Source organism: Telmatherina bonti, assembly GCF_933228915.1.
Source record: "Telmatherina bonti genome assembly, chromosome: 4".
NCBI classification, from domain to species: domain Eukaryota; kingdom Metazoa; phylum Chordata; class Actinopteri; order Atheriniformes; family Telmatherinidae; genus Telmatherina; species Telmatherina bonti.
Genome location: NC_136622.1, coordinates 11,559,165 through 11,571,649, shown reverse-complemented (window position 1 = coordinate 11,571,649; position 12,485 = coordinate 11,559,165). Strand labels below are relative to the sequence as shown.

Here is a 12,485-nt window from a genome sequence, read left to right as displayed (position 1 = left end):
TTTGTGTTTGGCAGCATCATAGTAAGGATATTATGCACAGGCTGCCCAAAACCTTTTAGTCTCGGGCTGCAAAAAGTGCTGAGGGAGGCTCTCTGAAAGGTGTCTGTTGTCATGCCATGCTAAGACTTTTAGAAAAGCACTTACAGGTAATGTTTGTGGAATGCATACCTGTTGGTCCTGGTGGACTGGAAGGACGGAAAAAACGTGAATTGAAACAGTGGGGCAGTGTGGATGGACGGGCAGCCGGCAGCTTTACCACATCCGCTATTCATACCCAGCTGAAAGCTCTGCTTCTGCATGAGCTGCCTCTCTGACAGAAATAACCAGAGGTCAGTTCAGGTTTGGTTCTGTTCATTTGGATCCTTGTGGAACCTGAAGCCAGCACTGGCCTTTGGGGATACATTTATAATAGTTTTACCTTTAGATTTTATGCTACGTTACAGTTTCATGCAACTTCACAACAACTAAATGACTGCTTTTAAATCAAACTATTCCAGATCACAAACACTTTGCTTTAATAAAAAAACAAGAAATAAAATGAATAAAACTGATGGAAATATACAGAATTATCTGTCAACAGAAGAAAAAACCTGCGCAGGCTTTGAAATTCTCACTTTGACAAAACATTTTTATTCATGTCAGTACAAGTAAAAAAGCTTTATAAACTTATTTGTCACTGCCAACACCGACGGCATTAGAATCTGTAATAAAATATTAGTTACAGGTTAAAATATTAAGAAGATTAAGGACCAAAGCACTCAAGACGTGCTGTAGTGAAACTCTGGTGTGAAAGTGAAATCTACTTTTGCATGAAAACATCCTGGAAGAAAATGCACATTGTCCCCAAAATAATAACTTTGTGTTGCCTTCATTCATCTGTCTGAGGTTTGCAGTGAATAAATGGCTTTCATACACTTACGCTAAAATAATGCCTACATATCAATGTTTTTATGAAAAGAAAACAAATCGATCATTCGGCATCCGCTGAGTGTTGCAAATGGAACAAATGGAGATTTAAATTAGGTGGAAAAAAAAAAGAGTTTCTGTAAAGCAGCTGAATTCCCCGTGAGGGAAGTAGAGCAGTTCAGAGTAACACATGATGCACTTTATGCAAGTGCAGCAAATGTACACGCAATATACAAATGTCACACATCCTGAACTGATCGGAGAGCATTCTGTCTCTTTCCTGTGCTTTGTTTTTTCCAAGCAGTGACAGCAGCTGGTAGCCTTCCACCCTGGTCACATGTTGCCGTTTGAGGTCAACTCCACTTCCAACAAGGTTGCTTTGCAACCTGTGTGAGCTGCGCTGCAATTCTCTAAATCCGTGTGGATTCATCAGCGCGAACTGGTCGCAGAGCTGACTCTGAAACTAACCGTAAAGTAAACAAACAAAAAAAAAAGGCTTTAAAAGGTTCTTAACTCAAGCTGCTTATGAAGCGTTGCAGCTTTATTTGCTGCTGCACTGTAAAGCAAGCGCACAAAGGAAAAATGCTACTTAGCAGATGCATTTCAGAAGCTTCTTTCTGCTCATCTGCATCCTCTAACAGCATAATGGGAATCAGCTGTGATGGGCACAGAAGTGCAGCTGGGGGGTTGCACAGCTCCAGCAACAATCAAGTGTGGACTTATATTTCCACTGGTTAAAAACCATCACCCATATGGTCAACGTAGTGGTAGCCAGGCTCCACACAACGGCCATATAAACACCTCGGGATAATTACACACGCATGTAAACACACACACAGCATCAGCCTTGGAAGCGGTGCCCACAGATTACATAATTGATCAAGAGAAAGAAGATCCATTTGTCCCCAAAGTGAAGACAACGGCCATCTAAGACACTTAAGTGCATATAAACACATTCACTTGAGTCACGCGTGCGCGCTGAAACGCACACACATTCACACACACACAGATTGTTGTTATACTGAAGAGCAGCATGACAGCCGTACATACCTCACTTTGTGGTCCTCCTCTGTCTCTTTCTGTCTGTTTGTCTGCTCTCTGCTTCTGTCCTCATCCCTCCTTCTCTCCAGCGCCTGCACACACACACACACACACACACACACACACGCATGCAACGCTCACACACAGCAGTGTGTTTGAATCTGACAGATTTCTCTCAGCTCAGTACTCTCCTCCCTCCTCCGTCTCTCTCATTTCTCAGGGACATACACACACAGCCCTCCCTCCCTCCCCTTCCTGCAAAATATGCCAAATAGCCTCTCCACACGCACCAGAGCTGCCTCTCTCCTCCCATTCCCTCCCTCCCCTCCCTCTCAGCCGTACAAAGCAGTGAGAAAGCCACAACTCAAGCCACGCCCCCATCCCCCTCCACTCTCTCCTCTCCTCTGGGCGGCTATAAATACCGCTGCTGCTATGAATATACTGTCTTTCTCCCTCAGCATCCCTCGCTCCGGCTCTCTCCCCTCCATCCATCCATCCATCCATCTCCCTCCCTCCTCGCTTTATTTTGGCTCTAAATGTGTTTCTGATGACCTTGTATTCTTCGCCCTTACAACACCGTCGCATGACAGCATCCTTTCTCCTCACACTGGGGTGCAAGATGCAACCGTTTCCATCCTCACACACACACGCTTCAGGGAGGCATAACCGCGAGTAACGTTACAAAAAGACCCACATTTATCACATCGGCACGACTGCAGATGCAGCGTTTCGTTCTGCCCGTCTCCTCAGCATCCTGTCTTGCTGCGCCGGATGTGGTGCTTTTCTTATCTCCTGAAGGCTGTCAGAAACACGCTCTGATCAAGAGGCGCACAAAAATCACAAGACTTTACTCGCTCCCTGACAAATTCATTCAACCTGCGTAACCGAGTCCCTGACCTCCGATTAAAGATGAACCCGTCTGTGTCAGCTTGTAATTAACTGATGCATCTGCCTCTGTGCAACGTAGCCGCGTCTCCATGAAATCTGTTATGTTATGAAGGCGATTCCAAGGAGGGTGACCCCCTTCACTTACTGTGTGTCTGATATGGGGTTGATTTACTGCGTAGATAACCCAATGTGCAAGTAGTCGGGGGTTTATTTTCCTCTCTGCTTGTGTTGCTGTAAAGCAATCCATACACATATGTAAAAGACAACAGTGGACAGACCGTGCACTCTCAGTGCAGGAGGCATCACAAGCGTTTGGCAGCATCCTGTCTCTGCTCCAGCTCAATGCCAGCGATATTGTCTGGGAATGAGGTTACAAACATCTGGTGCAGGAGTGTTATGTGCGCTGAGGGTACACTTAAACAGAATCAAATCAGTGTCTGCAGGCTATATGGTATGTCATGGACATAATTAATCCTTGGATTGCACCCGTGCTGCTGTGCTATAACTTCATAAGGAAAAAATAAATAAATAAAATAAGAGCAGCACAAAGACAAAGCCTGTGACTGAAAAGATGCACATTTCTGCTGAGCATGCCCTCTTTGATCCTGGCAGATACAGAAAACCACAAGGCACCTGTGCACTGCCATATTAGGCAGCACAGCCGTGCAGCTTGTATGTTGCTGTGTTGCTTTTATAGCTGCTAGCTCTGCAAAAATAATTATAATGTCATCCTCCTTAAAGGAGGGCGTTATGATTATAAGAGCAGCTTTGCAGCTTATTCACTTCTCAGTTTAGCTGGATTAAATCAACATGATTTATAAGAGTGATTTGACAAAGAAAGTTGATGTAAAATGAGTTTATTTCCATTCATGTTAATGGAGCTAAGAATATTTTCATGCATAGTTATGAGTAGCAAGCTAAGAATACCTGTGTGTGTGTGTGTGTGTGTGTGTGTGCGCAAGACTGCAAAACTGATGGGTCACACTTTCATCTGGATGTTTGCTGCAACCGTTTCCTCTGCACCTCTGTGCGGGTGATGGCTGCCTGCAAGTCCCTTGCAGAATCGGCATGTGTCTTCAGAGACAGCGCGAGGGCTCTCTGCAGGTCCCTGAGGGACACCAGGTGGAGGCGCAGCAGGGACTCGACCAGCTGGGTGCGAGCATTGCCGATGAAGGAGTGTGACAGGAAAGATGAGAGCCCTCCACCTCTTTGTAGTGTATAAAGAGGGACTCTGACCATGCCAAGAACCTGGGGGAGAGAGAGAGAGAGAGAGAGAAGGGGTGTGTGTGAGCACGAGATCTGAAAAGAAATACAAACTGTCTTTTCAAAAGGACATATTACCTCCAGCCCATGATCCTCTGCAGCAGTCACAGCCGCTTTCTCTACCTCCCTAATCTGCTCTTCTTCCATCTTCTTCACATAGAAGTGGAGGACAAGGCGAGAGGAGGAGGAGGAGGAAGAGGGCGATGAAGCAGTGGAATAGCGAGATTCCACATAATCTTCAACAGAGATTGGCAACGCCAGGCCAATCTCCTCCAACAGTTCCCTGCTAAGCCCCGCCTCCAAGGTCTCATCTGATGGGTTAACCATCCTGTTGTGAAGGGGGGGGGGGTCAAAGGTCAGCATCAGATAAATACAGTCAGCTGGAAGGCTCCTCTGAGGCTGAAAAATAAATCAAACTGATTGAAAAGCTTGTTTAGTTTTAAAGCCAGACACCGGCTTTAACATCCCAGATTCTGGGACCAGAGTGGATCATTCCACACCCACTCATCAGGACCTCACCGTGTGTGGAAAGGGTTCACTTCAGAAAAACAAGAACAAGGTCATGTGTTGTTGCGTGAGAGCATTCCAAACTATTCCTGTTTTGTTTGATATTGTTTAGGTTTAGAGCAAAAAACAGTTTTAAGATTATTCTCAAACTATTTTTAAGTCTTTTTTTTTTTTTTTTTTTTTTTATAAATGTTTCATTTTTATGATAAATTTCTCTGAAATTTGTAGCAAACATTAAAAAAAACCTAGAAGAAAGTGTTCAACTGTGTTTCTGGTCAATGAATATGACAATGAATATGAATATGAATATGATAAAGGTGTTTTAACTGTAACACAAATAAACTTTTATCATATCTGTAAGTGATTTGATCCCGCATGTGGATGCTGCCAATCTCAATGAATATACTTTGCGTAGTTCCACACCTAAGACATTTTTTTTGAAAAAGAAGTATTTATTTTATCCCTTTTATTTCACAATAAAGTAACTTTTTGTAAAAATATCTATATTCAAAATGTATGATCTACTTTTTTTTCCCTTTAAATATTTTAAATATAACTAATTCAACTTATTAAGTAAATTATCAAGTAAATTGATATTACCAACTTTAGAAAATGTGTCCGTAGCAATCTTTGGTCATATGAATGAATGAATGACTGAATGAAAAATACTTTATTAAACCCCATAGGGGAAATTCAGTATTGTAGTATATAATAATAATAATAATAATAATAATAATAATAATAATAATAATAATAATAATAAATTAATTTGAGGAGGTCTTGTTCAGGAGGCTGCTGGCAGTAATGATCTGTATCTTTCAGTCTTGCATCGGATATTGCATGTGTGTGTGTGTGTGTATATTCATATATTTATAATATATATATATATTTATAATATATATACATATTTATAATATATATATATATATATATATATATATATATATATATATATATATATATATACATACATACATACATACATATATATATATATATATATATATATATATATATATATATATATATATATACATACATACATACATACATATATATATATATATACACATATATATATATATATATATATATATATATACATATATATATATATATATTTATTTATTATTAGCAGGAGAGTACAGGCCTTTGATTAGTTCTGATGGGTAATAATGAAAAGACGCCATCTACAGGTGAGATGATGTTACTGTGCTTCTCATGGCAGGGAAGCTTTTTTGGAATTCCACCTGTCATCAAGGCAGCACTTTTCTCCTGAGAGACAGATAATGGTGAGAAGAACAGAGGTACTGTTGTAGAGTTTAAACAAAGTGAAGAAAGTTCATATTATTTTTTATATTTGTTCTAAATCTTGAGCAATATTATAAAAGATCACATCGATGTAAGCGTAGTAGAAACTTTGGTAACTTCTGAGCAGCATTTTGTTCTTGCTGTTGTTTTTGTTTATGAAACCTGTTTTTATCTATGAAGCACGTTTGGTCGTTTTGGTCGGCTAACGAAGGACACGCTTCAGACTACATGTCAAAATTCATCTCAATAATGTACCACACAGTTTACTGTTTTCAGGCAATTAGATAAGAAGAAGTTCCAAGATTAAAAGATGAGTGAGGAAACAAATAACCTAAATTATTCTAAATGTATGAGGTTTTAAACTGCATGGCAACACTGTTTGAAACCAGCCTGGTTGGTACTGGAGGAATGGTTAAAGGATGAAGGAACACAGAAGCAATTTATCTGAAAGTTGGTTTCATATTCAAGCCTGACCAGATAAAGTGCACATTGCAGCTTTGTGTGTATTCATACTGCAAAGCTTTACGTTACATTTTCATGTAACCCAAGGCTGCAGATTTAACCAGCTGCTACCAGATATGTCATGTTGTTTGACTCTTTTCTAAAGAGAAAAAAAGAGAAGCACCAAAAAGGTTGCATTTAATTCTGTCGACAAACCAAAAAATGATATGTCATGCAGGTTTTCTGCTGCAAGTTTAGTACTAAAATAGCCATGATTACAGAAAGTGTAAAAAGATTCCCGACATGCAAAACAGCTGGTGCAAAGTGGCTTATTCCATTATGATGAAACCTCAGTTGCTTATTGTTCAAAGTCATAAAAGCCGTCTGATTCTTTGTGTACAATAGTCAAAACAAGAAGCAAAGTTTCAATATTAAATCTGATTACTGCTTCTAAACAAATGCATCTCTGCTTTTAGTTAGTAATTCATCTTTCATTTTAAATCAAAAAGTATATCAATTAACTTATTTTAATCAGTATCTAGTCTGAAGCAGAGAAACGAGGCAGGTTCTAACTTTCCTGTTTACTGAAGCTGCTTTCTTGGTTTTGTACACATCATAAATATTTTTCAGATTTCCTGCCTGATGTTGCATAACTTTAGTGAGTTGTCGAATGACACATCGAAAATTCTGGGAGCGATCACACATGAAAAAGAACAAGTGATTCATATTTTGCAGAATGCCATTTAAGCTGAATGATTTAAAAAAAAAAGGGCTTTTTAAAAATCTTTTAACCTCTTCTTGGTGAGAGCCATGCGTAAAGGAGCATGAGATACGTGCAGAACAGAAGATGTTTGCATAGACGATGACGCACCAATCCTACCACACAGCATGTCAGCTAAAACACTCTGCTAAGCACTGCGACTCAAATAAAATATAATTCAAACTCCAAGCAACAATATGGGAATGCAACAAAAAGAAACACTGAACAGCTTCGTCCACTTTAAAGCTTCTGCTAATTTCTCTACTTCAAGCCAACCACATGAACGAGGAGTCATTTCTAACCAGAAACAGCTGATTGCGAAGACATCTGTCTCATCACTGTGTGATAAAATCTGCTGTGTGCTAACACCCAAATAAGAGAAAACATACAAACACTGTGTCATTAAGTTACCTTTGCTTTTAATGGTAAAAAAAACAAACAAACAAAAAAAAAAACAACCTAAAAACACTGAAAATGTGTTTTCCTACGACTAAACATTTCTTTGCAATGATTCATGAAGATCCTGCTAGTTTCCCTGCAGATGAAGTGAAGTATCCACTCTTCCTGTGACATACTACCATGAAATCAGCATTTTTCTGGATCCTTAAGTTGTCTCTCAGGTGAATTTGGGGGCTATTCCTGAATTCTAACTCTGATCACTGACAGATGGGTTTTGTCGTTAACAATGAGACATTACTGAGACATTAGACATGACTTCCTCAGAGACGTTATTTTGCTTTCACTGAGAGTAAAGTGATTTTCTTTCAATTTAACACAGTGCTGGTGGTGACTTTACTCTGACACTGTAACACACATCTCCATTCTGACCTAAAACCCTGACTTCTGTGTTCCTGAAACAGCTACCTGTCCAACACCTGTATTAAATCACCTGCAAAACCGCCCAGGTTCACTTTTCTAACTTGTATTTTTGCAGAGTTCCTCATCAAACACTACTTCAATCATTCCTGAACTGAGCTGTCGTCGTTTTCACTGAGAGTAATGTGATTTTCTTTCAACTTACTACAGTGCTGACGGTGGATTTACTCTGACACAGTAACACACATCTCCATTCTGACCCCAACCCTGGCTTCTTTATTTTGAGACCAAGCCCTTGTAGTTGTGAAGATTTACTTCTTCATTTGCATTTGTCATTTCAGGCACAATGCAAAATAAATCTGCCTCATCAAGAAGAAGTTAAAAAGCAGAAATAAACTGTGTGCAGATTATCATACGAGTATGTTTTTTGTTGGCATCATGCAAATTCTTCTGACAGTGTGTGGATGTTTTTAATCCTTTCAAAGAATCACATCTTTCCATAGGTGTCACCTCTGGGGGGAAAAGAGAGACATTTACAAACCAAAGCTGGGTGCACCTCCACAAACAAGGATAAAACAAAAGCAGCACGAGGAAGAACTCACCCGCCGGGGAAACCTAGCAAACCGTCGAAACGCATCTGCATCTGTGGGAGGTGACAGAGCCTGTTAAACACACACACACACACACACACTGATGACTCACACAAAACGTCGGAAATATGTATTATGTATTCAGATGAAAGTTATATTCCTTCTCCAAGTTACTGCAAACTGAGTTCCAGATCTTCAAATTAAAAAAATGTTTAGAGCCAGTACATAAAGTAAGGTAAAATAATCAGTCAAAATGAATCAATAATAAAAAAGATACATTTATATTTTGAAAAGTAAGTAGTTTATTAATTTTTCTACTTTAAATTCAGTCCCAGAAGACAAGGGCAAATGCACAAAATAAAATAATGAAAATTCCAGTCAGAACCTATTTTTCTCCTAACTTTAAATATAAAAAGGTCCAATATACAATATAGTCTTTAAACACCTCCACACACTCGTTGCATATTAAACACATCGGTTTGGTGACGGCAAAATAAACAAATACTTATCAGTCCAGGCGGGGTTAAATCTGCGGTTTTCATAGTCAATTTAGCGTTTTGGACAGAGAGCGACATGTTTGCTAGCGCTGCTCTTTCAACTTCAAAACACAACAACACGCGTTGGGGTTAATGTTGCTAGGCAACCAAGTGTGGCGTCCATGTCCAAAAACTGTAGGATTGTAGGCTACTTAATCAGCGTAGGAATGACTGAAGGTTCTTGATTAATATCTTTATTCTTTTACACAAGCTGGGCCACATAGAAGTTGGTTCTGGGCCGCTTTTCTGTTGTGGTTCTGTTGAACCTGCATGGTGTGTGATGTGATGTGTCAGCGGAGTGATTTAAAAGAAGATGGTTGATCTGAGTCGTTCAGTAAAGAAGCAGATTGAACTTTACAGTGAGTCTGTGCTTCTTAAAAGGGTTATGTAAGAGTAGAAACATAACGTGTTCTTATTTAAACATGCAGGAATGAAAACGCGCATGTGTGGCCTGTGCAAATACGCAGTCGTTTATTTCTGATTATGCATAACTTGTCAAAGATGCACACACAAATGGTGCTCACCAGGACAATATGTCTGATGGGAATCTTCCCAAACAGCTGGGATTTCGTGTCAGAGTAGAGCATCACGTGGCATGCATGCTTGCAGCTTGAGCACGCCAAAGCCTCCTCCCTTGACAGCTGTTCGCTCGACATCTACAAGTTTACATAGAAACATGTGGTTAAAAAAATAAATTAATTAAAAAACTGCACAAAAGCGCAGTTCAGTCACTTTAAACCACCATATTTCCTGCTAATGTTGAATCATGCAACCACACCTTGTATGATTTGGTTTTCCTCCTTCATATGCTGAGTAAAAAGTAATCAGCCGTCTGATCATCTGGATGTCCTCTGGTCACGTGACCCAAATCACAAGGAAGCCTGAAAGGTCTCCGTCGCTTGTTGGGGAAGATTTAGCTCCCTCTGCTGGCGTGGAGCGGGGTGACAGCTGTTTGAATCAATTCATTCATTCATTCATTTTATTTTTCTATAATAAATCACACGTTTTTATAGAGGAAATATCTGTTTCAGGCAAGGTAATTTTATTTGATTAGTACATTTCATGAACAAGACTAATTTGAAGTACTTTACATAAAAACATGAAAGGCATTACAGATGATGCAAACAAATGTAGTTTAAAAGGCAGCAATAAATAGCAAACATTACAATAAATTCATACATTAAATGAAAATAATTTCTGTGCAGATTTCACTGCATAGACACATGAGAAAAGAAATGTTTTTAACCTGCATTTAAGTCTTTATATTTAGTGAAAGTTTAATCTCCACTGAAAGTTTGTTCCATTTGTTTGCTGCACAACAGCTAAATGTTGCTTTTCCATGTTTAGTCTGGACTAGCTGACCCAAGACTTTTGCTCTAAGAGCTCTGCTTGGTTTTTAATCTTTGAAAGTGTCACAGATGTATTCTGGTCCTGAACCATTCTGGGATTTGTAAACAATCCTGTGACTGGCTGGAAAGCAGGGTAAAAATGATAAAACTAGTGTGATGTGTTCAGCTGTCTTATTTCCAGTTAAAGCTCTACTAGCAGCATCTGGTTCAGAAGCAGATGTTTGAAGCTCTATTTAGGAAGTCCTGTTAAAAGATCACTCCAGTAACGCAGTCTACTGGTGCATAGATGAGTTCTCTTAAATAAATGAATAAATAATTAAATAAATGAATAATAAATAAATAAATAAATGTAATAATAAATCTCATATTTGTATCTTTTTGTGGATGTTTAAAGTCAGATTAGATTCTCCAAACACTCCAAGGTTATGAAATTAAAGAGCCCAAGTCCGCAGGTGTTTACCAACGCTGACCCTCTTCACTTTGCTACCAAACAGAATAATCTTAGTTTTGTCTTCATTTAATTGTAGAAAATCTTTTTTCATCCAGATTTTATTTTCTCCAAACACTGACACAGTGAGTCTTTTGTACTGCAGTTGTCTGGAGAAAAAGTTGTGGATCATCTGCATTTGATGTTTAAGTTTTGCTATATTTGACCCAAAGGGAGCAAATACACGTTAAAACAGAAGTGGTCCCAGTATTACCCCTGAGGGACTGCTTAAGTTATGTTCACTTGCTTAGATTTATAGTTGCCAATTGTAACAAAATACATCTGGCCTGATAAATTATGAGGCAGAATGTCATAAAACACTGAGACCAAAGACGTCGAAAACTGAAATTGATAAATCTTCTTTTTCATTCAAAAACTCATTAAGCTGGTTACATACAGTTTTCTTAGTGATCTTGAATATAAAAGAGAGGTTAAAGGCAATACAGTAGTTGGTCATTATAAAGAAGTCTAGAGTCATTTTCTTTAGGAGTTGCTTAATGGGCAGTTATCTTTTGTGACTCTGGAAAAATACCTGATGCCAGTGAGTTAACTATGAGCGGGAGATCACTTTCTACTAAGGTAAAAAAATGAGTGCATGTTGTTTATTTCAAAGGCCAGTCTGTTTCTTGTAAGATTTTTAAATCAACCATAAATTGTGACATAACATCAGATCTGGTTTTTTTTTTTATAGGTTTTGGACATAAACTCTTTTTGGTATCTGATGTGTGACACTAAAAATGCCCGAAAATTATGTACATTTAAACAGCTTGTGGGGAAAGCCTGTTTGAATTAAGATAGATCTTTGTACAAATTAATGGTTTGACAAGACTTTCTTTAAAACAAAACAAAACAAAAAAAAAACTTTCTATGCGACATGCTTAAATGAAATCACAGAAGTTGAATTTAGTTTGTAGACATCTCGGTTCCTCAACTAAAATATATCCCAAGTCCCTAAAAGATTCATTTCTGTATTTAGTACCATTTAACCACTTTTTTTTTTCTTTTTTTTTGCAACATATGCCTGTTTTGCTTGGTACGGCTCAAAAGATGTGAGGAATGAGCAGCATTTCCTCTTGGTTTTGAAACAATAAAATTACGAATCATAACAAATCAAACAAAACCGTCCCAATATCAGTCACACCCGCAAATGACAGACAAGATTTACGTCCGAATGAAATGCTGTTTCATTCTTCCGTCAGCATTTTCAGAGCAGCAAGATTACGTAAATTACGTAATTTAATTTCGAGTCTGTGATTGGTTAAACGATTCTTATTGACCAATAAGCGGTGAATAGTAGGCCAGGCTCTCGGCCATTAACATCCAAGCGACGTTCGTTGTAACCACGGAATTTAAAACATTTTTTTTTATTTTTATAAAACTAGGAAAATATAAGAGAAAGATATTATAATTTACATTTAATGTTGGATTTTTATATAACAAGTGAGATTTAAAGATAATCTTACTGTAAATTTTATCACTGCCCCCAGCAGGATTGGTGAAAAAAAAAGACTGATATTTTTTTAAGGTCATTGCGCCAATAAAGCAATAAATGAAATGCCCTTGTGTCAAAATGTAAGTGATACACATGCC

General features: G+C 38.4%; 2 protein-coding genes across 3 annotated transcripts in view; both read right to left on the bottom strand.

Moving 5' to 3' along the window:
* The window catches only part of arhgap4b (Rho GTPase activating protein 4b), a 39,368-nt gene extending 37,282 nt beyond the window's left edge, over nucleotides 1-2,086 (bottom strand). The window contains exon 1 of one of the 2 annotated variants that reach the window (XM_079239079.1): nucleotides 1,957-2,086. The gene's annotated coding sequence lies outside the window, so the exon portion shown is untranslated. The remainder of the gene's footprint in view (nucleotides 1-1,956) is intronic. The other variant, XM_079239078.1, reaches the window with a different exon arrangement.
* Nucleotides 2,087-3,398: 1,312 nt separating this feature from the next.
* Nucleotides 3,399-9,924, bottom strand: LOC306755416 (U8 snoRNA-decapping enzyme). The gene is made up of 5 exons (XM_079239789.1): nucleotides 9,838-9,924; nucleotides 9,584-9,715; nucleotides 8,536-8,576; nucleotides 4,177-4,426; nucleotides 3,399-4,083 (listed from the first exon to the last, which is right to left on the bottom strand). Exons 2-5 carry the CDS (start codon nucleotides 9,713-9,715, stop codon nucleotides 3,823-3,825), a joined length of 684 nt encoding a protein of 227 aa, XP_079095915.1. The 5' UTR covers nucleotides 9,838-9,924; the 3' UTR covers nucleotides 3,399-3,822.
* Nucleotides 9,925-12,485: the final 2,561 nt, after the last annotated feature.